This window comes from Haemorhous mexicanus, chromosome 5 (assembly GCF_027477595.1).
Source record: "Haemorhous mexicanus isolate bHaeMex1 chromosome 5, bHaeMex1.pri, whole genome shotgun sequence".
Classification (NCBI taxonomy): domain Eukaryota; kingdom Metazoa; phylum Chordata; class Aves; order Passeriformes; family Fringillidae; genus Haemorhous; species Haemorhous mexicanus.
This window is the reverse complement of record NC_082345.1, coordinates 4,115,356-4,140,767: the sequence shown is the minus strand read 5'-3', so window position 1 is coordinate 4,140,767 and position 25,412 is coordinate 4,115,356. Positions and strand designations below refer to the sequence as shown.

Here is a 25,412-nt window from a genome sequence, read left to right as displayed (position 1 = left end):
CAAGATCCATCACTTCCCTGTAGAAATAGACTGTGACTTTGGGCCTGCTTGCTGGGCTGGTCCTGAATAAAAGGGAGTGACAACAAAATCATTTTACCCCCAGAGTAAACCCCTTGACTTGTTTGTTCTTCCAAGCAGGATCCCTGCTCAGAAGGGTGTGGATCCAGCACAGGGCAGGAGAGAGGGGGTTCTGCCCAGAAGCATATCTGTGTCCCCAGAGTAGGGCACACCTGCCCCTGCACTGCTGCCACCACCCCAATTTCCTGCCCTGCTGCACACCCCAGCCAAGGCACTGGGTAGCAGCAGCACAGGCACCCACGCACCTGGCCAGCTGTGTCTAGTATCTCCATGGAAACCACTTCATCATCAATGGTAGCTTGGTGACGGTATGTCGACTCTAAAATAAGAACACATGTTGTGAAACGTATTAGAAGAACGTAATTTTCTTTTTTTTATATCTTCCTCACAGATCTCCCAGCACAAGAGCAGACATGTGATGTGCAGTTTGGCTAAATTTTCCTTGCTGGAGCTCTTCCAGCCATCCTGGAGCACACTCAAGTCCTCTTTTCTAAAACAGCAGCATTTACCTCTCTTCATCGGGCACAACCTTCACTTTCCCATGGGTTAGACCTGCAAAAGCCTGATGGATGCTGCAGTCTGCACCCAGCAAAGGACAGTTTGCTGTGGCAGAGAGCCCTGCAAAGCTGTATCCCATCTTTCCTGTTTGCCCCCAGGAAAGGCTGCTACCTTTGGAAGACAATACCAGAACTCTCAAAGTATCCAGCTCAACAGACTGTCACTGCATAGCTTGTTGATCAAAACCAGGATGGATGCAGATCAAGGAACCCAACCACTAAGCTCAGGCCTTATACTGTGAAAAAAATTACAGACCAGTTAGGCACGTTAGGAATGCGTGTTTTAAACATGCTGAAATCATCACATTCCCTTCTTCTAGCAAGGGATCAAGCAGTGATTTCCCTGTTTATGATTTATAAGGATAACCAGTGGGCATTAAGCATTTACACTATGGAAAAATAGAAACCAACAACCCTATTTACTGTCACAGGTTTTGGAACCAAGCAACTAATCAGAAAACTAATGACAAAGCAGCTTGTTTTATCTTAATAAGCTGATAAGCTAAATTTGATAGCATTTGACCTAAAATGTGGAAAACTGTCTGTGCTAACATTCAGATTTATTTCTGCTGCTAGCTCACAGATGTCCTATATCAAAAGACAAATATGTATGCTGTAAAAGTCTGGCCAGTGACCATGAATGCTTTGCATTGTCAGAGACAGAATTCTTTCATTTGGTGTAAATCTCTTCAATAGGAACAAAGGAAGGAAACTCATTTCTTTAACTTGAACTTCTGGAAGGGCTCATGTTTGGTGAATGCCTGTTTTCATTATTCACTTAAGAATGTCACCTCTTCACAATCAGGAATGTTTCTGTGCTGTCAGTGCTGCAAAGTCTCTTCCCAAACCAAAAATGTCACTCCCTCCCTGTGCCACCTTAATTGCTTTAACAGCCCAGCTGTCTCCAGTAGGGACAAATGGCCAATTTACTTGGGCAGATGGCGAGCAAGCTTGCTGTAGGGTTTCAGGCCAAGAAGACTGGCTTCCCTAAAGGCTGTAAATACCCCTTCTGGATGGTATTTCCAGGCTCTTGAAGGAGATGGAGTCTCCTTTTGTGATCCTGAGGCTATGCCTACACAGCAGAGTGAGGTATGTCAAAGTCCCTTGGTGGAATGTCTTATCTGTGCCTTCCACACACCCTCCTGGCTCAGCAATTCCCTCAGGGAATGCAGAAAAAGCAGGAAACTCTGGTTTGGTGTTAGAGCTGCACCTTCAATGAGTATTTCAGTGCTGGGTTGGGATTCCCTGTGTAGTACTCCAAGCTGGAGGTTATTTAGGAACTTGTGCTCTGTTGCTTTGGGGGAGGGTGCTGTGCAGGAGAGATGGCTCTCCAGTAAGCAGTGTGATTTTGGCTCCTTACTTGCTAAGGCTTTGCAATGCTCATTTGCCTTCAACCATCTGGCCCTGCTTGACAAGTGGCTGCTGAGAATTTTTCCACAGAACCTGAGAAAGGGCTCACCCAGCCACGACTGCAGGATATCTGTGAAATGTCCTCAGGAGGCAGGAGGGGGTAGGCCATCCTACGACATTTATAATAATATAATAAAAATTTAATATACAAAAATAAAAATGTATAATATATAAAAATAAATTCTATAATATATTATTATATATAAAATATAATAACTTATAATAATATAATAAAATATAATATATAATAAATCCTTGATATTTATTCTCACTATGAAATGGATAATAAATCTCAAGGAACAGACTTGCTCACCATGCAAAAGCAGCATGAATCTTAAATGATACTTCTCAAAATAGGACTCTGGCAGCACTTTATGTTGCAAGTTTAACTTGCTTTGGCTACTCATGTTGGAAAGGAATTTGATCTTGGATGAGTAGCACCGATTTAGGTCAGATTGGTGTAAATAAATCTTCCTAAATGTGTGTCTGCTCCTGTGCTCTGGAATGTGTGGTAGCTGGGTGAATTTTAATGAGGAGTGTAAAACAGCTGGATGTTGAAAGCATTTTTGGTGTAATCACAGACATGGCTTCTCCTTCAAGGGAACAGAAAAATCTGAAGAATCTGGTTGTCTTGTAAATTATGAGCCCTGAAGATGTGAGTTCCAGTCTGCTCACACTGATCCCATGGTACATCACAAAAACATTGCCTTGCTTTGGGATTTATTTGTATCATTTTCCTTGTGGCGCTGCCTTTCTTTTTCTTTTTTTCTTTTCTTTTTTTTTTTGAGACATGCAGCCAGAGAGTAACTACAGGGCTTGAGACAACTGCTGGACCCCTGACTGGAAGAAACCACTGACAACACAGGTGTCTGTGACTCAGCTGAGCACCCTTGACTCCTATAGAGTTGGTGAAATAAAATAGGTGCTGCTGGATATGTCTTGTCTGAGCTCTCTCCTGGAATAATCTGCACCTCAGAATTACCTGGAAGTCCAAAACTGGTCAGATGAATCCAGGCTGTAAAAGTTTCATGCTTACATCATCATGGTTAAGTAGAAAAAACAAGGTGCAACACTCTACCAGCAGCTCCCAAGATGATTTCAGGCAACTTTCTGCACTTCAGACTTTGCTTTGCACCAGGTGTTGCCCATCTATTCCACCTCTAGCTGTGTGGCTGAGCCCCCAGAGATGGAACAGACACCTCAGAGCTGTGCTTTGCTCACAACAAACCTGGTGTCAGAGCAGAGCCAGGGAGCTGCTGTGCAGGTGAGTCTGCCTCAGTCTGGTAGTGCTATGGAAAGAGATTGATTTATTTGCTCTGTTTCAAAATAAATAAGTAAATCTGACCAGTTCTTGCTGTGCTTCCAGTTATATTCCCAGTAAGAGGCTCAAGGTGTGATGATGCCAGATTTCAGAGTGGCTCCTGGTCATAAAGCTGAAATCCCCCAGCACTCCTGCAGTGCAGAGCACTCTTGGTTCTCGTGGCTCCATTGCTTGAAAAACTCAGGTTTATTTCAAATCTATTTAGGGCTGTTAAAATGCCTGAGAAACATATTGGAAAATGGCAGCAGTTGGTTTGGTTTTGAGCCACAATAATTCAGTAATGAATGAATCAAATTACCACGGCTGCTGAATAATTGTGGAAAAATTATTTTGCAGGGAAAAAAACAACTTCCCTCGGGGCTCTTGGTGTTGATAAACATATTATAAAATATTTCTATTCTTCTGAGCAGTATGATTAAGAAAATACACAAAAAACCCCTACTTTTGTCTGGAAAACTTTGAAGCCCATGATCCACAGACTGTCCATGGATGAAATATTCAGTCACGGCTTGTTCACATCACATCCTGGCACTACTGTGACATTTTAAACAGAGCTTTGGCCCATGAGACTTGGCTGGTCACCTCTCAAACCTTTGTTTTGTCCAGGACTATCCTGTTTTTCTGAGTATATTTGTTCCAGAATATTGTAGTTTGTAGAGAAAAACTATTATCTGGAAATTAATATCTAGATTTTGAGTTATATTTGCAGTGATATAAGATGCTTTAGTGATGTAAAATGTTGTTTTCAATACTTGTTGATGTTGAACCAAAAATATATATCAGGCTATGTCACAGCTCTAGAAGATAATATTTGCATGGAGGTGTTTCTTGGTTTTAGGAGTGGGTAAATCAGCTGAGATGGAGCAATTATATTTCACAGGCAAACTTAAGCCAACCTGGTCTATTTGCTTTTAAGTACAGAGGGATAAAACCTCTGTTTCCATACAGAATTTTAGTTGAATTTTTTTTTTTTTTTTTTTTTTTTTTTTTTTTGTCAAGATAGGTTACTAAAACAAGGCCATATAAAAATGCTTTATGAAACTTTGGTCTAATGGTGGTTTTCAGCCAGGTGGATCTGAGAAATGCAGGAGTTCTGGAGAAAGACTTGTTGTGTAGTGGTTGCAGGAGAGTTTTCAGACCAAAAACCTCAGCTAATAGACATGAACTTTAAAATCATGGTTAAAGTCCTGTTGGATGGCAATGTCTAAAAGACTGAAGCTCCCCATAATTAGTTCTGTTAACAGAATAAATGTTCTTGTTTATTGCTTGGGGTGGTTTTGTTGGTACCTCACTACTCATTTAGACTCCTGCAATCTTTGACACCCATCAGGTGCCCCTCTCTGTCACATTTGAGAACAGTGGCTTGGACTGAAAAAACACCCCAAAAAATTATTACTAACCCTGGTGTTCTCCCAACCCTTCCTTGCCCCAGCCTTGGTGAGGTCTGTCCCCCTCTGCATTTCTCTGCTGCTGCAGGAACTTTTCACCTTTTAGAGAGCCCCTGTAAGCTGAGTGTGTCCTCCTGAAAGTCTCTCCTGCCTCCTTCCTTCCTCAGCCCCAGCTTTTTCTCAAATGGAATTTATTTTTCTTGCTTGCCTCTGGCTGTTACATGTTCCCTCTGTTATTTACCTTACAGGGGGGTTTTTATTTTGCCACCAGCAGTGGTTTTACAGTAAGCACAGTATAACACAGTCCCTTGTGTATTTAGCACATATTTCTAATGCTAATGCAGCATAACCTCATGTGTCTCTCTATTCATTAATACCACAGGCCAACAAACGAGAAAAGTTGGGTTATTTATTAATGATACCATCAAACAAGATCCATGAATGGCCATTGCATCATTTTTATCATGTGTAGAAGGAGAAAAAACTAGTAAAAATAGTGTTTTTGAAAGGAAGCTTTGTGACTGATAATTGGATTTGGACTCTCTAATGTTGTGCTGTGCATATGTAGCCCCAAGAGTCAGGAAATAGGGAAGGAAAAGCTCCAGGTGGTTGTACAGTCTGTCACTGTCATATTTTCTGAAAAATCCCTTCACCAGGATTTCTTCTCCTGAGAAGCTTCAGAGAAAAAGGAAAACAGTAATTATCTGTTTGCTTCTCCTGTGTTTTGCTGTTTTGGAATGTGGTTGGAGATTGCTTATCCAACATGTGGATTGTTTTTACTTAATGACCAATCACAGTCAGGCTGTGTTGGGACTGTGGAAGCAGTCATGAGTTTTTCATTGGTATCTTGTTAAGCCTTCTGTCATAGGCTTAATCATAAATAAATGATAAGTTAGCCTTCTAAGAACATGGAGTCAGAATCTCAATTCCTCCTTTGTCCTAGGGCCCCAAAAAATACCACACTCACTCCCCATGGATGTTGTGTGCTCTTCATGTGCAGCTGTCAGGCTACAAATTTCAGCCAAAACATGGATAAAGGAAGATACTTGTTGGCAGAGATATTTAACCTAGATCAGGAGTTTCCAGCCTGCTTCACATGCAGTGGATGCTGCTCTGGAATTCAAATGGTGAGGTGCAAACTGATTTTTTTCTAACTTCATTTCTGGCTGCCCTCTCCAAGGCCACCTTTGCCAAAATCAGGATGGTGACTGCAGTGCTGCAGGTGTCCCCAAGCTGGGCAGGTCAAAGCTGGGCACAACAGGAGCCACGTGGGAGACACTGAGGGCACCTGTGCTGGCTCAGCTGCTTTCAGTGCCTTTTTCAGTGCAAGGTGAAGCTCTCAGAGCTTTCTGTTCTGTGTAAATCCAGGCTAGGTGAGGCATAGCAACCCCATTCACATCCCTAAGTGCTGGAACCCTGGTTACTGAGAATTTTAGACTTTCTGTGCTGACAGGCACTGACCCCCAAGAGAGCACTGCATTTGACCTGAGGCCATGGAGAAGCCTTCCAAAATGGAATGATAAAACTAAGATTATGAGTGTGTAGTTTGAATAGAAGTGTGTAATCACATAGTAGAAAACTTAGAGTTTAAAATTTAGAATATAGTAATATATATATATAAAGCAAAATAGAAGTTTAGGGCAGTGGCTAATCCTTCCTTTTCACCTTCTTCATAGGTTTAGATAGTATTATATAAGTAGATAAAAAAGTCTGCATTGCAGGCCATGAGTAGTTAGTTATTAAATTAAAATAATTTAGATGTAATTTCTTAATTAAACAGTTTATCCTTTAAAAGCCTTGTAGAAAGAAAGATAGGGCTCCATTTTTAGTTTGAGGTGCTGTAGAACTCAAAGCTTGTGAAATTATAATATAGATAAGAACTCATAAATATCTAAGAACAAGAAATATCACCTCACACATTTAATCCCAATCTTAGCAAAAAACCCAAAAAAATCCATTACCTAAGGGGGCACAGGGCACAGCAGGCAAGAGCCTCTGCACAGGGCTGGGGGTGTCCCTGGTCCATGGAGATGGGCAGAGAATATTTGTGGGTGACCTGAGCAGAAGCTTCAGGTGCTGTGGGGACTCATGGGGGGAAAGGATGCTCCATGGAGCACAAGGACACATGCAAAAACCAGCTACTGTGGTGGGGAATATGGAGAACAAATCCAGGAGGAATGAGGCTTGATCAGGTTGCTGCTTAGTGAGAAGCTTGGTTTTTATCAAGTTTTCCAATTTTTGATTGAGGGGAAAGGCAGTACATGGCTGGTGTTTCCATAGCCCTAATAGAGATCAAGTTCTAATCTTGGTATGAGAGAATCTGTTGCATCCCTAGAATTTTCTCTTTTTAGGTAGAACACATGGGTAATATAAACCTAGTCTACAGGAAACCATTTTTTCTTGATGTGTTGGTATTTTCAATAAATAATATTTTGGCCTCCAAACAGAAATTGCAGAATAGTTTTCTTGAAGAGGACTCTAAAAACAATGAGAGATGTCTTTGTTTGTTACCTGCTGCTGCATGCAAATATGATTTTTCTGTTGCATGTGAATATTGGGTTTCTTTTGGGAAGTGAAGTGGTGCTGCTTTTCCTTTCCTATAAGTTCTGTCCTCATTCAGCTTTTACTGGGAGAGGCAAAGAAAATGTGGGCAGGTACCTGGAGCTGAATTCCTCAAGGCATGCTAAAAGCAAACCAATAAAGACAGAGCAGTGCTAACAAGTAGGGAGTAAGCTCAGAGGTTTAAACAGTTGTTGGTTGTTTTGGTCTGTTGGTTTTTGGTTTTCATTTAATTTTCTCACCAGTGCTTGGAAGGGAAGTTGGTTTTTGGTAGGAAATACATCCCTGATAAATTTAAGCCTAAATAAATCATATTTTGCTATGCCTTTTTGTCTGATTGCAGCAATTTTTGTTGGTGAAGCTAAGTTTCACCTTCCTTCTGACAATATAAGTGAAAACTAACCAGTGAGACTTTTCTCACACCCAAAACAAGTAAAACAAAAAGCCTTCTCTCCTGAGGGAGCAGAGGCAAGTACTGGAAAATTCTGCCCATCTGGGAAACATTTCAGAATATGATGAGCAACAAAAGTAGGGGAGAAATATTTTGCAGCTGTAGCTATAGCAAGAACAGGCACTGCCATTCCTGAGTTTTGCTGTCTGTTGAGCTACTGTAAAAAAAGCAGTATTTTTATTACTGCATCAGGAATATCTTCATCTTGAGACTCATATGAAAGAAAACAAACCACATTTCCAGATAACTGCTTCCCATGTCATTGTAAGAATCCTCTGTTGCTGCTCTCAATTACAATTTCGTCATTTCAAGGCTTTGTTGAGAATTTTAGAAGCCAGAGTTGGTGTTTTAAGGTGCTTTAGGCCATATGAGCCCATTTCCTTAGAAACACCTCAGAGAAACTGGGAATTCTTTCATGGCTCATTGCTATAATTCATTCAGTATCAATTCCTCCTGCTGAAGAGCACAGTAAAAATGATACAGCATATTAAATGTACATCAAGTTAAATAATGTTTCTGCTGCTTTGATGCAGGAAAAATATGATCACAGGAAGATGCCTAGGAAGGCAAAACCTAGACTGCTGAGGACTGAATCCCTTAAGCACCGAGGCAGAAGGAATGAGTAATTTTGTCAATAAAAATCCACGAATAGCTGGAGTCTGGCTTGAGAATTAGGCTGTTTCCCAGTGATTTATGAAGTGCCTACACTTTTGTCAGGGCAGTCCCCGAGGCACAGCCTGGCAGCCCTTCCTGCCAGCCCCAAATGCTGGTTACCACTACACCCCATCAGCACCACGTGTGTCACTGCCAGCCTGTGCTTGGACAAGCTGGAGTTGTCAGCACGGCTGTTCAGGTGAAATATGCAGAAGGCAAAGTTCTGCAAGATGCTGACAGAACTCTCTGCCCTTCTGCTCTCTGTAGGAAATTGTTATTTTCCATCATGAGCTGCTTGCAGACTGCACTGTCCTGTGGGGCAGCAGGAAGAGGAGAGACTGACAATCCTTCCAGGGCTGTCAGCCTTTCCACCCAGGGGCTGGAGGGGCATCAGTTAATGATTTATAAACACCTCTTTTACTCTGGGCTGCTCTGTTAGAAGCTCTGTTTGCTGTCTGGGCAGTTTCTCCCTCAGCTGTGCTGCTGCAGGCAGTTAAACCTTCAGGAGTGTTAAGGCAAACTTGCTGAGTAAGCCACCAGCCAAGAAAACCAAAAACCCCACAATGCACAAAGAGAATGTTTCTTTAACTTGGGATCTGCAGCAGGGATGGCAATCCCAGGGATCAGGAGTTTGTATTCACATGGTATTCCAGCTGTCCAGACAGTGTGTTAGCTGAATAAACCAGACAGCAAAGACAATCCTGGAGATCTCTACTTGGACCTGAGCTCTTTGTCATGGCTTCAGGGGCACAAAGTTGTCCCAAAAAGATAGTTCTTTTTTCTTCTCTTGCTAGGATATAATATATAATAAATTATACTACATAATATAGAATTATTTGTATAATACAATATTATAATTATACAATAATTTATATAATTATAGTATTATAACTATAATATTATATCTTAGAAGTTTATAATATTATCTCTTAGAAATATATAATAAATTATAATAATTTTATTTACGTTTATATTAAATATATTGTTTATATTTATATTTATTTTAAAATAATAAATATATAATAGATGATACTAAATAACTATACTTCTACTCTTTAGTGAGGTTTTGATTCCCACAGCTAAGCTGTTCTTGGTTTTCAACCATTTTAAGGAAAGCCAGTTTGGATATATTCCTGATATATTCCTGATATATTCCTGATATATTCCTGATATATTCCTGATATATTCCTACTTTTCTCTGCTGTTTATGTTGCTCATACAGACCTGTATTTATCCAGTGCAGAAAACAAACTCAGGCCAGCATTATTTGCTAGTTTTTCCATATTATTTATATCCTGTATGGGACCTCCACCCTTTCCTTGTGATTCCTGAATGATACTGTTCTGCTAACAGAACCCCCCAGCTATAGATGTAAGCCAAACTGCCCTTCTAATGTAAAAATAATCATCCTTGCAAGAAGTTTTCCAGTGGGAAAAGCCTCCTTGCCAGTGTAAATACCTTCACAAAGTCATTTCTGCTGTTCTTGCCACAGTGGTGTAATTTGCAAGTCTTGAGCTCGTCTGCAGGAGATTTAGTTTTGTGCTATGGGAGAGTTCAGGGCTCTAAGAGAGGTTTCTGCCTCCTTCCTTCAAGCAATTTTTACTACTTTGTCTCCTCTCTTTCTTGCTTTGCTGATGCCTACACATCTTACCCACGTTTGAGGGTCTCTTATGGGCTGTCTGCATGTTGCATTAGACAGGAATTTATAGAAACACTGTTCAGGTGTTTTATTCTGCCAGGGGAGAAAAAAGAGTGAATAACAACCTGTAAAGAAATTGTGATATAGTCACAAGTAATACTCTTCAAAAATGTCACTATTAATCTACTAGTCCTGGCAAAATTTTAATTTTTCTTAAAACCACCATTTCTTACAGTTACCTCTACTCCCCTAAAGTAGTGAAGAGTCTTCTCTCTATCCAATTAAATTCTCTCTCTTTCAAATTAATTCTCTCTATTTCAAATTAAATAAACTCCTTTGCTTTGTGTCTTTCCTTGCCTTCATACACAGTCCTGTTCTACTGATCATCTGCTGATAGAGGGTTTTCTTTTCAGAGGAGTTCCAAATTCTTATGAAATGTGTGACTAGCTGGAGAAAGACATCTAGGGGCAGTGTGAGAAAGCCAAGACACTTTTAGAAAGGTCAGCAAAAATATCCTCTCCTTGTTTGCTGATAGAGGTAGATTTTTGTTTCAAATCCAGGCTTTGCTTGGTGTTTCTGTGTGCCTTTGATGAGTGTCCTAAGTGTGAGTATCAGTTACTCTAAGGATTTGCAATCCTTCTGTAAGATGAAGGATTTTGGAGGTGAGACACAGAGGCAGAGAGACTGCAGGCAACAAATCAGTTACTGAAACAAGAAAAGAACTGAGGAGCCTGTCTCCTGCATTTACCTGGGGGTTTATTGGTTTGGAGTTGTTTCTTATATAGCAAAAACTGATATTTAAGTCCTTAATCCTCAGGAACCTATTGATTCTTCCAGCTGTACATAAAAATGCTAATCCAAAACAAATGACAAAACATAGTTCAAAATACTCCCCCTTTTGAGGTTTTTTCTTTTTTTGTGTTTTCTTGTTTTGTTTAGATTTTTTTTCCTCCCAATTCTTGGATACCCCAGCTCTGTTTCTAGTAAAGCAAATTGTTCAAGTTTTGGTGGAACAACAAATGTGTACTCAGAGAAATGCTGCAAAATTATCTTTAAAAGTGCTCAGCCATAGCAATGATGAATTTTTTCTTTCATCATTTGATCCAGGAGATTCTCCCTGCATGCCATGGCTTTTGGAGGCAGGAAATTTGCTGCTACCCATGAAGTTCTCTGCAGGCCCCCCATCTGTCTGCTGCTGTGTTGGCTCTTTGGGCTTTCTCCTCCTTTTTTTGCCTCCCAGGAAAAAATAAATTTAGCAGTTTCCTTGATTGCTCTGATTCAGCATCTCCAATTTTCAAATCAATGAAATATCAAAGTGAACCACAATCTCTCTCCATCTTTGAGCTCAGGAGAAGGCACCATAAATTCTGGGCACTGCCAGTGGCTCCTGGGGGGAATTGCTGAGATGCAGGCTCAAAAATTGATATTGCAATTTACTGGGCCTGGGGAGAGCAGCTATTCCCTGCTGAAACCCCTGAAAATTATGGGGTCAGGCCCTGGGATCACTGAGGTCCATGAGAGTCCCACATTCATGGCAAGAGTGTGACTTCACTGGTGCCCTACCCAGGGCAAGCATTTTGAGGCTTTCTAACATCATACTGAGCTTTCTTCTGTGTTTTTCAAGTTTTGTTCTATTTAAAAACACATAAACATGAATGAATTTGGGTGAAATCCATGTGGGAACTCAATCCCCTTTCTCAGTGCATATTTAACTAGCTAAAGAAGACTAGTTTAGTGCTGAATTATTCATGTATTTAATATTTTAGAAAACAACTGCATTTATTTTTTTAAAATGTGCTACTCCAGCCCATTTCTACATAGAGCTCTTTCATCTAATTCTGTTGAAAATGTGAGATAGCTGCAATTTTCTGTAAATGAAGATGGATGTGGAAACCCATTCACCTTAATAATGCCAGGTAGGAATTTACCTTGAGGAATTTAGCACCTTTTGGAAAAGCAAACAAAATCCCCTTGCCAAGAGGGTGACAATGAGCTGCCAGTTAAACAGAAATATTGGACAAGTCAAAGCTGGTGTTTAACACTCCCCAGAAAATGACCTTTGCTGAGGTTCTTGCCCTTTGGCTGAGAACAGTTCAATAAAAAGCAGAGTGAGATGTACTTTTGGTGGAGATGCAGCTGTCCTGCCAGTGTTTGCACAGATCCAACATCTGCACAAAAGTGGCAGAGCTGCAGAGCCCTGACTTCAGCAGCAGCTGTTTTTTTTTTTTTGTGTTTTTTTTTTTTTTTTTGTGTTTTTTTTTTTGTTTTTTTTTTTTTTTTTTTTTTTTTTTTTGCAGGGCTCAGTGATGTTCCTCCTGCCAGAAAAAGTTATTTTGTGGTTGGTGATTTGGCTCCTGGTGGGTACAGCATTCTATCCAGGTGCTGCTAAAAATATGGCCCTTCATTTTCTCCTGGCAGGTTAGAATAGTAGGGAATATTTATAAGGTGTGTTTTTTTCCTTCCAGTTAAAATGTGCCACCCTGGAATAAAAAGAGGAATAGTTGGGTTTTTTTTAAAACAGTGCTTACTTTAGGGTAATGTTGAATTTCCATCAGGCCTTGAGCAGCTTGGTGAAAGCTTTCCTAAAAATAGGAATTATCTGGGGGTTTCTTGCATCAGAGGGCTAATGGGTGGTTGAAAACTTGACATAAGAAATAAACTAGAAATTTGATGTTCTTGTCTCAGCCCCAGTGATTTTTGGCAAAACCTCCCGTTGCTCAGCAGCTGGATGGTTTGCATCTGTTTTACTCCTGTCCTGTTAGAATAGCTTGACAAAGCTGCTTATTTCTCCCTGTAGAGGAAATTACCCTCACTGACACAACTTTAATTTTTTATACTGATTGAGCATGATATCCCTCTTTCCACAGAACTGCCAGCCCATGACTGCTGAGAAGAAATGAATCTATTCTGCTGAAACTCCTCAGTGAATTCAGATGTTTACAGGTAAGTGGACACCAAATCACTGCAGGATGACAATGCTAAAAGACAGAAATGCATTTTTTCAGGCACTGGTTTTCAAAGCTTTTCAAGGTACAGTTTCTTTCTCATTGATCTCTGAAGGCCTAAATAGTGGTTACAACTTCAAGATTATTTGTCATCTCTAACACTTCAGAACCTTTTTTGAATCCCATTGTGATCTGTTGTTTGAAAAAATAATACTTTACAAAATGATCTCTTGGTGAGCAGCTCCCACCAGAGATTGCTGTGATTAGGAAATAACTCCTTGACAATGGTTTATTAGTTTCTGAATTTCTCAAACCTTTTCCTAGGAGCAACCTGGAGAGCTGAGCATCACAATGACTGTAATACATAATTTAAGCTATTATTCTCTAGACTGAATGGTGATGTAGAATTCAGTAAGTCAAAGGAGATTTAATTTTTTAGTTTATTGAGATAAGACTGCTGCCTGCACGAAAGCTTTCCTTGTTGCAAAGAGAAGACAATTAGATTCCTGAAGGGCACAGTAATTTGCAATTGTATTCATTTGTAAAACAGAAACAAATGTCAAGCCTTGTACAGCAAAAAGGGCATGGGGCCCTAATAATGGGGCAAAAAATAACAAACCCTGTATAACTTCATTTGTGTGCTTAAACAAGGCAAAAAGAATGCTTTTGCAAGCAGTGGCCCTGTGAGAAATTGATGAACTTGGACTACACAGATAGAGAAGGCTTTATACACTTCTTGTCAAGTTCTTAGAATGATGTACTGGTGATAGAGATGTGAAGTACTAGCACTAATAATGCCAAAGGAACATTCTACTGAACAATCCACTGTGCAGCACAAGGCAGGTGACACAATTCAGTGGGGACTACGTTGATAGTAGCAGATAAAAGAAGGTATTTGAGTTCAGGTTGTGCTGATATTTATTTTCCCTAGATGGGAATTTTGATATCTGTTATCTCTCCATTTTGTCAAATAAAAATCCTGGATACTTGCTTTTTACAAAGGGCTGCCTGGGTTCTGTAATAGAGTATATTAAACTTCATTGCTGCTGTGCAATTTTATGGCATTTTCTATTTCCTTAATGCAACCTCTTAAGGAAAGAACATTAATAAAGAAATTGATACTTAACTCTATGATCTGTGTTGGAGCCTGCAAAGAAATGTTAGGAAGGAGAGAGGAGCACATTGTTGGAGAAAAGAGGACTTTCCAGCCCTTTGTTTTGTGTGTGAATTACTTAGTCCTGAGGTATTGAAGGCACCTTCTAAGAAGTGAATGCCTTGTCTTGGACTTGGCCTGGATTTGCAGAGCCTTTTAATATATGCTAAGTTAAGAAATACTAAGAAAATGGATCTTGGCACAAATTTTAAGTGAAGCCTGTAATTCAGAGCAACTGTTCTACAGGTATCTTTGAGATATCTGAGCCAGCTTCTTGAAAATGCCAGACCCAACAGAGCTAAGTGGGAGCAGTGGAAGGGACATGTTGATACCCTCCAGATGATGGGTGCTCCTATCTGGTCGCCCAAAAAATGAGAGACAATATATGTTTGAAAATGAGGACGAAAAAATTACCTGAGTCTAGGTAGGCTGACTGTAAAAACCTTTTTTTGGCCACGAATTTTTAAGATCTCTATCCCAGAGTACAGATCTGTATCCCAGTATCTTATTCTCAAGCAGAAGACATTTGAGTCGTTCAAAAGGAGAAAACTGATCTCACACTAAATGATTTGAAGAGTTTAATGCTGAAGCAATTAATTTCAATGGCAGAATTCCCCTGGATTTCTGAGTGGGCATAAATGTGCTTTATACACCAACTCAGCCTTTGTCTGGTGCTGCTGCTTCTCTATTCTGCCATCTTAGGCAACAACTTGTTCCAGCTTAAAATGACCATACAGAAGCTTTTTTGCAGCAGATTTGGAGGCTGACTGAGGCTTGGAATTTTAACTCTGTGATTCCATTGCTTCAGCCATGCCATTCCACACCCTGCTTCCAGGACACACCTTCACATTTTCTGAAAAACCCCTTTGCCCAGAATTTCTCTCCTGGGAAGCTGAGAAGCCTCAGAGAAAAATGAAAACAACAATTATCTCATTGCTTCTCCTGTGTTTTGCTGCATTGGAATGTGTTTGGAGACTGTCTATCCAACAGGTGGTTGTTTCATTGGTTTCATGTGAATTGTTTTGATTTAATGACCAATCAGTGCCAAGCTGTGTCAGAACTCTGGAAGGAGTCACGAGTTTTCATTATTATCTTTTTAGCCTTCTGTATACTTTAGTATAGTTTAGTTTAGTGTTCTTTGATGTAATATAGATCATAAAATAATAAATTAGCCTTCTGAGAACATGGAGTCAGATTCCTCATTCCTTCCTTCCTCTGGGAACCCCACAAATGCAGGACAGAGCCACCTACCCAGCGTTGGGTCGTACTCCCAGATGAACCGCTTGGTCAGGAAGCGCACCACGAGAGCTGCAGGGACAAAGACATTTCGGGTCAGAAGGACAAGACATCAACTCAACAGATTGTTTTTAAAGCTCTCCCAGCAAAGTTTTCTATGTGAGTGGACAGCTAGCAGCTCCCCTGAACTGTGAGCTTATTGGGGCACTTGTCACTGTTTGTGGCCCACTTCACGCTTTTGGATGGGTGCAACAGAACAAATCAAAACAAACAAACCAAAAACTTTTTGCAGCATTAAAGCCACTGCTTTGGATGCTTCAGGTATCCTATAACCAGTGGGGAAAGTGTTGGTGGCTTTGGAACCAGCTTTGATACTTCAAAATGAGGGGTTGATCAAAATAATTTTCTTCTTGAAAACTCTCCTTTGGATTGTAAACCTTGTAAGGCAGAAATAACTGGCTAAATAGCTTCCTTCTCTGCTTTGGCATGCCTTCCTTGTAACAGTTTAATTTCCACATTTTGTCCACTTGAAGAAAACAGATTAAATGTTTCAAACCAATGGTCAACACATGCTATTAATCAATTTGCAGAACTATAAAAAAAGTTAGATTTTGGAGCACTGGACAGGGAGTTCTTAGTTTCAGCTTATAGGATAAGATCTTGCTACTTATAGTCTTCTATTTAAGTTTTTCTATCCCTCCAAACCCTTTAAAAACAACTTATATAAACTTTGATTATTCTTGAATTTAAAACCAAGCAGTGCTTTGAACTTTTAGTGATGCAAATGAATCATTTACCCCTGCAAACCATCCAAAATCCTTTCTGCAAATGAAGCCAGAGATATCACTGCACAAGCTATGGGTGCAGCAATTACAGCTACAGGAAAACTTTTCCTTGTCATCAGATCCAGATTGTTCCATCTTTTGGTTGCAGGTGGACAGTAAAACCCAGTTCTGATCCTTTTCCAAACTGAAGCCAGGAGAGGCCCTCCATCCCACACTTCTATGCCCAGCAGAAGGATAAGAGTCTGCACAATAAATCTAATGACTTAAGATTTCCTTAATCAGACAATTTCCTTAATCAGAATATTAGTTTTAAGAAGATTAATATACCTCCTCATGCTTGGAGGGGTAATAAGAAGCTGATCCTTAGGAAATGAGATCACCACACAAGAAGCAATTTGAAGTTGGTGTTATTTTAAGTTTCTATTTTTCCTTAGGAAATCCTACTTTGATTTTTTTGCTTAGGCTTTGCTGAAATGCTGTCCTTGTTCCTCAGAGCAGTTGTGGCAATTCTTAGTCAAAGTAACTTTTCAAGTCATGGTCCTTAACCTGAATTCCATAACAAAACAGGATGACCTCTTTGTAGCTGAGTTCCCATCCATGGTGATGTTGCACCAGCACTTTTTTTCTGCACCTATTATCATAGGTAATAGTTCAAGCATCTTGTTGTTTTGAAAGTTTGGTCATGATTCTTTAATTGCTAGTAATAGATTCTCTCTTATTAGCTTCTTTGTCAAGGACAGAAGTAAAAGCAGATTTAAAAAAATTAAACAGATCTAAAATGACTTAAAACAGATTTTAAAAATCAAACAGATTTTAAAAATTTGTTTAAAATTTTTAAAGAATTTAAAAGTGTTTTCACAGCCATACTCTGAAGGAGAAGCAGTGATGGCTACTTGTGTGGCAGAGCCTGAGCCTGTGCCTGTACCTGGAGAAGCTAATGAAGAAACAGTAAAGGTAGAAGCACCTGTCCAACTGTTTTTATACTTAAATATGGTCCCCTTATTTATGAAAACCTTGTACTTGTAGATGGAAATTGCTGGAGAGGAGAGTAGAAATGATGGAGGGGATTGGAAGTTTGTCAAGCATGACTAAGACAGGTCACAGAGAGCTCTGAAGGGAAAGAGGGAGAAGAGCTGATTTTGGAGGTGCCCAAATATAAGACAATAGAAGGTGACAAGCCATAAGAAGTAGAAGTAGAACTGGGCTGGAGGTGCTGAGATGAGCCTGGGAGGAGAAACCCAGGTTACACAAAAACTCAGGGTACCTAACCCTCAGTTATGCACACAGGATGAAATGGTGCAGGTGAGCAGCACTGCAGAGGTGAAGAATTAGAGATCAGAGGTGTAAGCTCTGCTGAGAAGGGGGAAGCTAGGCTGTATTTATCTCCAGCACATGCAGATACATAAATAATTACATGTTTAGGAGGGCGCAGAACTAAAGAAAGAAGGGTGGGAGGTGGCTGCCATGCACTGTCAGATGGCAATCAGCCTCTGCTGGCAGACCTCAGAGGAGAGCACAGAAAGCACAGTGAGCCCCTTGCTAGGCACTGCTGCCAATAAAGTATTTTTATAAGTACTTTCCTTTTCTCTGGGCCCAGTGAAGGGAAGAAAACACCCCCTTATCACAACCCCAGTGAGTGGGGAACTACCAGCTCCAGAGCCATGTGCTCTGTGTTTAGGGGCACCTTGGGGCTGTGCAGGACTGCTGCTCCTCCAAGCTGGCTCTGCTCAGCCTCCCTGCTTCTGACCCAGTCAAATTCCTTCAAAATGCTGCTGCTCTCTGTCATGGCAGTGGTCACAGCACATCCTATAAAGCTTTTCACTTCCACACATTTTTATGAGGCTGAAGAATGGCAGCTAGCTGCATTTCACAGATGGGGAGCGTGAGAGGCTCTTGGTCCAGAGCCTGTTCTGTTTATAAGTATTGCAGACCACGTTGGATGGGAAATGTCTTCACTTTTGCATCATTAGGGGTGCTCAGCAGATGGGCCTCTGACATCCAGTGGGGTATTAAAGCAATGTATGGGACTTTGCTGCCTGATTTGACTGAAAATAGACGATGAGGGAAGAGCTGGAAAGGGCATCCAAGTGCTTGGGCTGTGAGTCTGGAGACCAGCTTGCTGGCTGGTGCCTCCTGCCCCAGCAATGATCCCCTGGAGCAGGGGTATTACTGGAGCCAGGCTGTTTATGTTGAGCTCACTCACTGCCAGATTACATCACTCTGCTGTAAAATAGCTCTGCCAGCAGAAGAATCAGGGGTGAGGACATCAGCAAGACTTGGAGCTGGAGCAGTCAGATTGCTGCTGCTGGCTTAAATGATGTTTTGGGCAAAATAATGAAGTCCCCCCTCATGTCCTTAGTAATGTTGCATAAAAGATGACTTGAGGTGGGCATTACTTCCCTCTTACCTGAGCAAAGGTGTGTGTACTGTTTGACCAGTCAGTTTTACTTAGACATGTTGAACTCCAATGCTAATAATGAGCCAAAAATAACCCAACAGACTAAAGAAAACCAATCCAAATGCTGGGTTTTGATTCAAAATAACACTGAGACCGAGACTGTCTGAAACACATTATTTTCTGATTAAATTAAGTGACTAATTCCAATGTTCATATTAAAATGGCCATTTCCAGTGCTCATCCTCAAACTGATTTTGAAGCAGCCCAGGTTCAGATTGATGCAGTAGTTAACAGGAGTGAATTTCATGGCTCTCCACTGAGACTACTCCAGGCTCTTCCCTGAACACTTACAGCTTGTGAAACACAAGAACTTGCAGGCTTGGAAGGAAAGAATCCCCCACAAGCTGCTTTGTGGGTTCCTGCTGTGTTTGGAGACATGACCATCACCAAGAGGAGCTGATGTAACGTCCCAGCAAAGGAAGAACAGACTCATGTCTCCTTCTGCCTTTCCTGACACCCTCACTTCCAACTCAGCTGTTTCATACAGGGCATAAATTAGGGCAGAACTTGGCACAGGGCTTTCATTCACTCATGTTTAAAACTTCTGCCTTAGAAGTTATTCTTGGAGAAGAATCATGACTATCTGTCAAATACATTTGCAGTGCAGCTCCACTGAAGACAATGAAGTTATACCAGGATTTAACATGGCACATAAACCAAGGTTATCAACCACATAATTAATCAATTTCTTTCAAGCTTGTGTGGCTGAGTCCCTTGCTCAGCTTTAAAAATCCCATTCCATTTATTTTGGGACTTTTTTTTTTGTGTGTGTGATATTTTGCATCTTGCTTTAGATCTTTGGATTTAGTAACATAGAAATGCTCTAGCTGAATTTACAATCTGTCTGAATACATATCTTTGTGGATTTGGTATCGTTCCAGCTAATACAAGCTGAGTTTTTTTGGGAAGAAAGGAAGCAGGGTTTTAGTTGAAAAACAACCCCCTTCCCAAAAAGTTACAGAGTTCAAAGTTATTCTAAGAAAAACACCAGTTTTCCACAGTGAAATAACTGTATGATGACTCTTTTATGCCATGAGAATTTTCAGCTATAAAAATGGTCCGAAAGTAGTCCCATTATTTAACTTATCAACAAGTCCATTCCTGGTGCCATGATGATGTGTCATCAGCAAACCACACTTGGCAGGAGACACCAGACTGGTTAAAACCAAAGGTTAGAATGATCAAAAGGCCCTTTCAGAAATGAAGTGTTTCACTATTTCTTAAATTTTAATTTTTTTTAAGAGAGTTCAGCCCCCATTCACCTTCTCAGAGGCCCTTTAGGTATTGGAATTTCAGCCCCCCCTGGAAGATGGGGTGAGTTCCAGCCTGCAGGATGGCAGTGCTGCTGGATTCTGGCAGGCAATGTTCTCTACGTCCACCTCAGGAAACAATGGTTTGTTTTAAAGACAAAACCAAGAGGATTTAATTTGCTTCTGGAAGTGCAGGTCATCTGGGGGTGTCTGTGTGTGGGGGAAAGTGTGAACTTATAATGCAGAGTCCTTTTCTGATCCATCAGGGATGTCAGCATGCACTCATTGCCTTGCTCTGCATCCGTGGGCCTGAGTTTGACTCAGCTCTGATGGGATCTCTGCAGTTCTGTGATGTGGGCATGTGAGAGCTGGGTGAGACATCGACAGCAGGACCTCTCTGCCTCCTCCCTTGGTTTGCTCACCATGGTCACTTCTGATGTTGGGACCTGCTGCAGTAAACTAGAATTTTCCTACAGTCAATCTAATGGAGCAAAGCAAGATCAGTGAGAAAAATAAGGGAGAACTCAATGAAGCATAAAAATGTTTTGTTTTACACTGCCTTGCTGTTTCAAACTCTGCATGTTTTAGGCATTTTTAAGTCACTGTCTCAAGCAGTGAGCTGTTCAGAAAAATTCCTGTTTATGATAATTTTTCTTTCACAGCACAGGGAGGTCCTCCACTGGCTGCCAATGTAAGTTCAAAAGTATGTATACTTTAATATATAAAGATCAATTAAACAAAAATACCAAATGTATATATTCTTATATATACCACACAGCAATTTATATGCAACAGTGTGTGTGTATATACAGGTGTACATATACAGTGCTATAGCAAATACAGCCCAGGATTGAACAGCTGTGGGATGAAATGTGCTGCTTTTGCCTTTCAGGAGGTTTCACTGTGTAATGCAAACCTTTTTCTTCAGTGGTGATGGAAAGGGCTTCATTCTGTGGATTCAAATCTGAGCAGCAAGAGGGATTCAAATGTCTTTTTGTTCTGGTGGAATATAAAAGGACTGGAGTACCTGTCTCAAATATCTCAATTCCCACTGCAGGATCATGGTTGAAACCACCAATCCACACTCAAGTATTTCAAAACCACTAATAAGCTTTCAAATGTACAATATTAAGTGCTGTAGATTGGATTTATCTTTACAGTGAATAATATTTTACATGCAGAATGTGAATGCAGCAGGACTCCAAAGGCTGTTTCAGATAATAATTCAGCAGGTTGTCCAATTAGATGTCAATAACTGACCTTCCCAAGCTGTTTGGATGCTCTTTCCAAACAGCTGTGGAAGAGACAAAGCCCACACTCCTGCTCAGCTCTGCTTTTTTGCAGTCTCCATCAGGTCATTCATATTCCAGCCTGACTAAATGTCAGTGTATTTCATGCCACTGTCACTTTTCAATTTCTGCTACAAGGTTTTGGGGAGTATTTCTTTTGTTAGTGGCAATTTCCATCTATCTCAGATGTAATTGCATTTTGCTTCTGTGGGAAATATGCAGTTTTAGGAACTTCTGAGTGGAAAGAGCCTGGGGAAAAATAACCTGTTTCAAGGAGTTCATCTGAAATTCTGGAAGTCCATGGCACAATGTATTTATATATTCATCTTAACTGTCTTCATAGGAGAGTGGACATCTTTGTATGCTCCTCTAGATTTTTTTATTGATTAGTAGTCATTCATCCCATCCTCACTGGACAGGAGGATTTTTGTTGTAATGTTCTCCTCACTGCTTTCAGTGCTCAAGACATTTTTTTACAAAGGTTGCTGCATATGGAACTCCAGCAGGAGGCTTAATTTACATTATGTTACTCTGTTCCATAACATATAACTTCAGTATAAGGTTGTTTATTTCACATGAGTGTTATTGCACTCCTGTAAAAGATAAGTTATCAGACTGGTGTGTCCAATGGTTTTGATCATTTTAGGGTAAGATCCACACTTGTATCATTTCTCTCTCCTGACTTCATTGTGTAACTTGTTCTGTCACCCCCTCTGTGAAACCTAAACTTTCTGGTGTGCTATTGCTAACACATATGTGTTGGAACCCTGGTCACTGAGAATTTTAAACTTTCTGTGCTGAAAAGCACAGACCCCCAAGAGAACACTGCCTTTGACCTGGGGCTGTGGAGAAATCTTCCAAAATTGAATGATAAAACTAGGATTATAAGTGTGTAGTTTGAATAGAAGTGTGTAATATCACATGGTAGAAAACTTAGAGTTTAAAGTTTTAAAATATAGTAATACATATAAAACAAGATAAAAAATTTAAAACATGTTAATCCTTCTTCTCCACCTTCTTCATAAGTTGAAGTAGTATTGTGTAATTACATAAAAATCCACATTATGAATCACAAGTAGTTAGTTATTAAGTTAAAAGTAAAAATAGTATGTTTAATTTCTTAATTAGACAATTTATCCTTAAAAACCCTTATAAAGAGAAAAATGCAACTCCATTTTTTAATTTGTTAAAATACTGAAAAACTCACACTTAAAAAAAAAAAAACTATGCTAGAGAATGGCCATAAACACATGGCCAGTGTTGAGGTGGGTGTTTTTGTTTTGTTGTGATTTTTTTGTAATTGTGGTGATATTGCTTTTTTGTTTTTTTTTTTTTTTTTTTTGGTTGGTTTTCTTTTTTTGGGGTTTTTTTGTGTGTTTGTTTTTGTTTGGATTTTGTTTGGGTTTGTGTTTGGGGGTTTTTTTGAATTTTTTTGTTTTGGTTATTTTTTGGTTTTGGGGGTTGGGTTTTGGGGGTTTTTTGTTTTGGTTTTTTTTTGGTTGGTTGTTTTTTTTTTTGTGGGGGGCGGAGAGTGGGGGTTTTGTTGGTTTTTTTAGAGCCTCTTCCAGCTTTTGGTCTGATCCCTGCTCTCTTCCCTCTCCCATGCTCAAAAGCCAAGAGAGGAGTAGGAATAACTGGAGGGAAGGGGAGAGAGGTGAATTTGTTGCCTTCTTAGTGCACACGTCTGGGGAGGGCTGCAGGGACCAGGAGAGGGGGCACAGTCTCATGCACCAAGGAGATGAAGAAATGTTTCCAACAAAGTTTAAAGAGAGTTTTCTGTGAGACCTTGGCCAGGGTAGGGACTGGTGAGCAGGGCCCAACTGTCCTGTGAGAGCATCCTGGCTGCCAGCACCAAGCTGGCCAGAAATCCCAGCCCTGCCAAGGGGGAAGCTGCTCCTCAGGAACTCAAGGAACCCATCTGCCTCCTCTTGGGGTTAGGATTTGATAGTTCTGAGGGCTGGTGTTTCAATATCTTCCCTTCTGCTGCTCTGGCCGGGAGCAAAAGACATTTTGTTTGACGTGGTGTGTTCTGGTAATGACAAAGTCATTCTGGAAAGGCACAACTTACTATTTGCAGCTTAGAGTAAGTCAAAATGCTTAAAAATTACAGTTTTATCAGGCTCTGGTGAGTCAGTTTGAATGGGAGGGCAGTTGGCACACTGAGTGAATAAAGCCTCTGGCATTAATGCTGGATCACTGCCTGTTCTTGTAATCTTCACAACACAAAAAGTACTTTTGTCAGAGTGCCTTGCTCTGCCACTGTTTCACTGAGAGTGGAGCAGCACAAATGGTGACTAGAAATGTCATAAAGAGATGCAGGGCTCTCTATGTCATGTTGGTAGACAGCACAGGGTGTTTCTGTGTGGTCAGAGTCTGAACAGAGTAGCTGTCACCCTCTTCTCCTCAGCCTGACAATAATAATTCTCTTGTCTTATTTTCAGTTATATCAGTATACTACATCAAATGAGACTACAGCTTGCATCCAATTAAAAACAAGCTGCTCCCTGGCTTTTTCTGTGAGAAACTTCTTTTTCTTTTTCCCTTGCACACCTCACACCTTGGCTTTCAGGATTTGGCTCCATGGAAATCTCAGACAACCTGGAAAATCTTTGCATTGTGATTACAATCCAGCTAGAGCAGGATATTCAAGAAGATCTTGAAAGATCATCTGTCCTGTACCATTTCCATCTTTCTTTGACAATGGAGCTTAGATGAGCACCAGAAGTTTGCACCAGCCCTATTGATTGATGACTGATGATTGAATCAGTTGATGGATGCAGGTTTGGAATGTCCCAGGAAGATGAGAAATTAAGGCAACAAAATACATTGAAAACTGACTCATGGATTTTTAATGATCCTCTTTTTTTTTTACGATGACATAAACCTTGATAAATGTTACATCTTTTTAACATAGTGCACAACATAATATTCAGGGGAACCCTTTTTTTCAAAATCAGCTATTCTCATATTTTAGCTATGCTTTAGTTTTTACTCTCCCTCTTTTCTCTGTGTTGTAAAGACACCTGCTCCTGCTGTTTGCTAGCCATCTGGAATCTTGAACTTTTGTTTGCACCAGGAATTTAATTTTTTTAAAAGAGAAAACAGCTTTGCCTTAACACCTGGAGAATTAAGAGACACAGCAGGAGGAGCAGAGAAGCTCTTTAAGAGGTATTTCCACAGAAGGGTTGGCAGTGCTGCAGGATGATAAAAGAGAATGATAGAAACACTATGATCAACAGCTGAAGTGACATGGAAGGCAAACATTGTGGACCACACCTTTCTCATAGTAAAAATAAATGTGTGACAAAGTGTAGAAATGGTTAGCTGAAGACAGAAGCTCAGTCTGAGCAGAGGTTTTCTAACATGCTGCTGATGATTGTTCTTGGAGGCAGAAAAGTGACCCCAGGGGAGATGGAATTGGTAGGTACCTGATGGTATCTCAGAGTATCCCCCCAGCATCACTTTTCTTTGGTGGAGCAGCTTGGAGGAATGGGTGTGGGAGGAGAGCAGCTCTTCAGAAACCACCAGTGAGCAAAGCCTGTTTGTGCCTGAAGCCTGACTGGTGAGCTGCCTGGGCTCACATCCCTGCTCATCCCAGACAGCCTCTGTCAGGGGGAGGATAATTAATCCCAGAATCTGGAAGCAGTGATTTCCTACAAGGCCATGTCCTAATGGGCAGAGATAAATACTAAGTGCTCCAGTCAGGGCACTACAGAGTGCTGTGCTTGGTTCCCAGTGCTAGTGACAGCACAAAATGAATTTAAACTAATTCATTGTTTTGATAAACAGCTATCATCTCCTATCTCTGGCTGCAAGTATGGTTTTATGAGCACCCATTTGGTGCCTGCAATAATGTAGGGGTTATTATTAGCCTTCTGCTTGGAATCTGGACACACAATCCTGGGAACTGTTCAGAGTAAACTTTAAAATTATGTGTGTGTGTGTGACAGGGGGAGAAGCATGATCGAAATTTAAATGGTAAATTTCTGCTTTCATTCTCAATGCTTAAGGGCATTCAGCTAATAAACATCACATGGCTTCAAACAAAATAAAAGCCACAGTAGTAGATAATGGGTGCTGTAAAACCTCTGACTTATCTCAAGTCTGTAACTTGGAGGATTAACATAACTTAGTTTATGATGTTCATCACAGCTGCCAGGAGACCTGGCCCTGCCTCCCCAGAGTGCAGGAGCTAAAGGGAGTGCTCTTCTGGTCTCAGCTGAGTAATTAGCTGTACTT

At 40.5% G+C, this 25,412-nt stretch overlaps 1 protein-coding gene across 1 annotated transcript in view; it reads right to left on the bottom strand.

Moving 5' to 3' along the window:
- The window catches only part of RERG (RAS like estrogen regulated growth inhibitor), a 100,787-nt gene that overhangs the window by 5,531 nt on the left and 69,844 nt on the right, over positions 1-25,412 (bottom strand). The window contains exons 3-4 of the mRNA XM_059848048.1: positions 15,407-15,463; positions 324-397 (exon numbers count right to left, since the gene is read on the bottom strand). Of these exons, the coding sequence (XP_059704031.1) occupies positions 324-397; positions 15,407-15,463 (131 nt within the window). The remainder of the gene's footprint in view (positions 1-323; positions 398-15,406; positions 15,464-25,412) is intronic.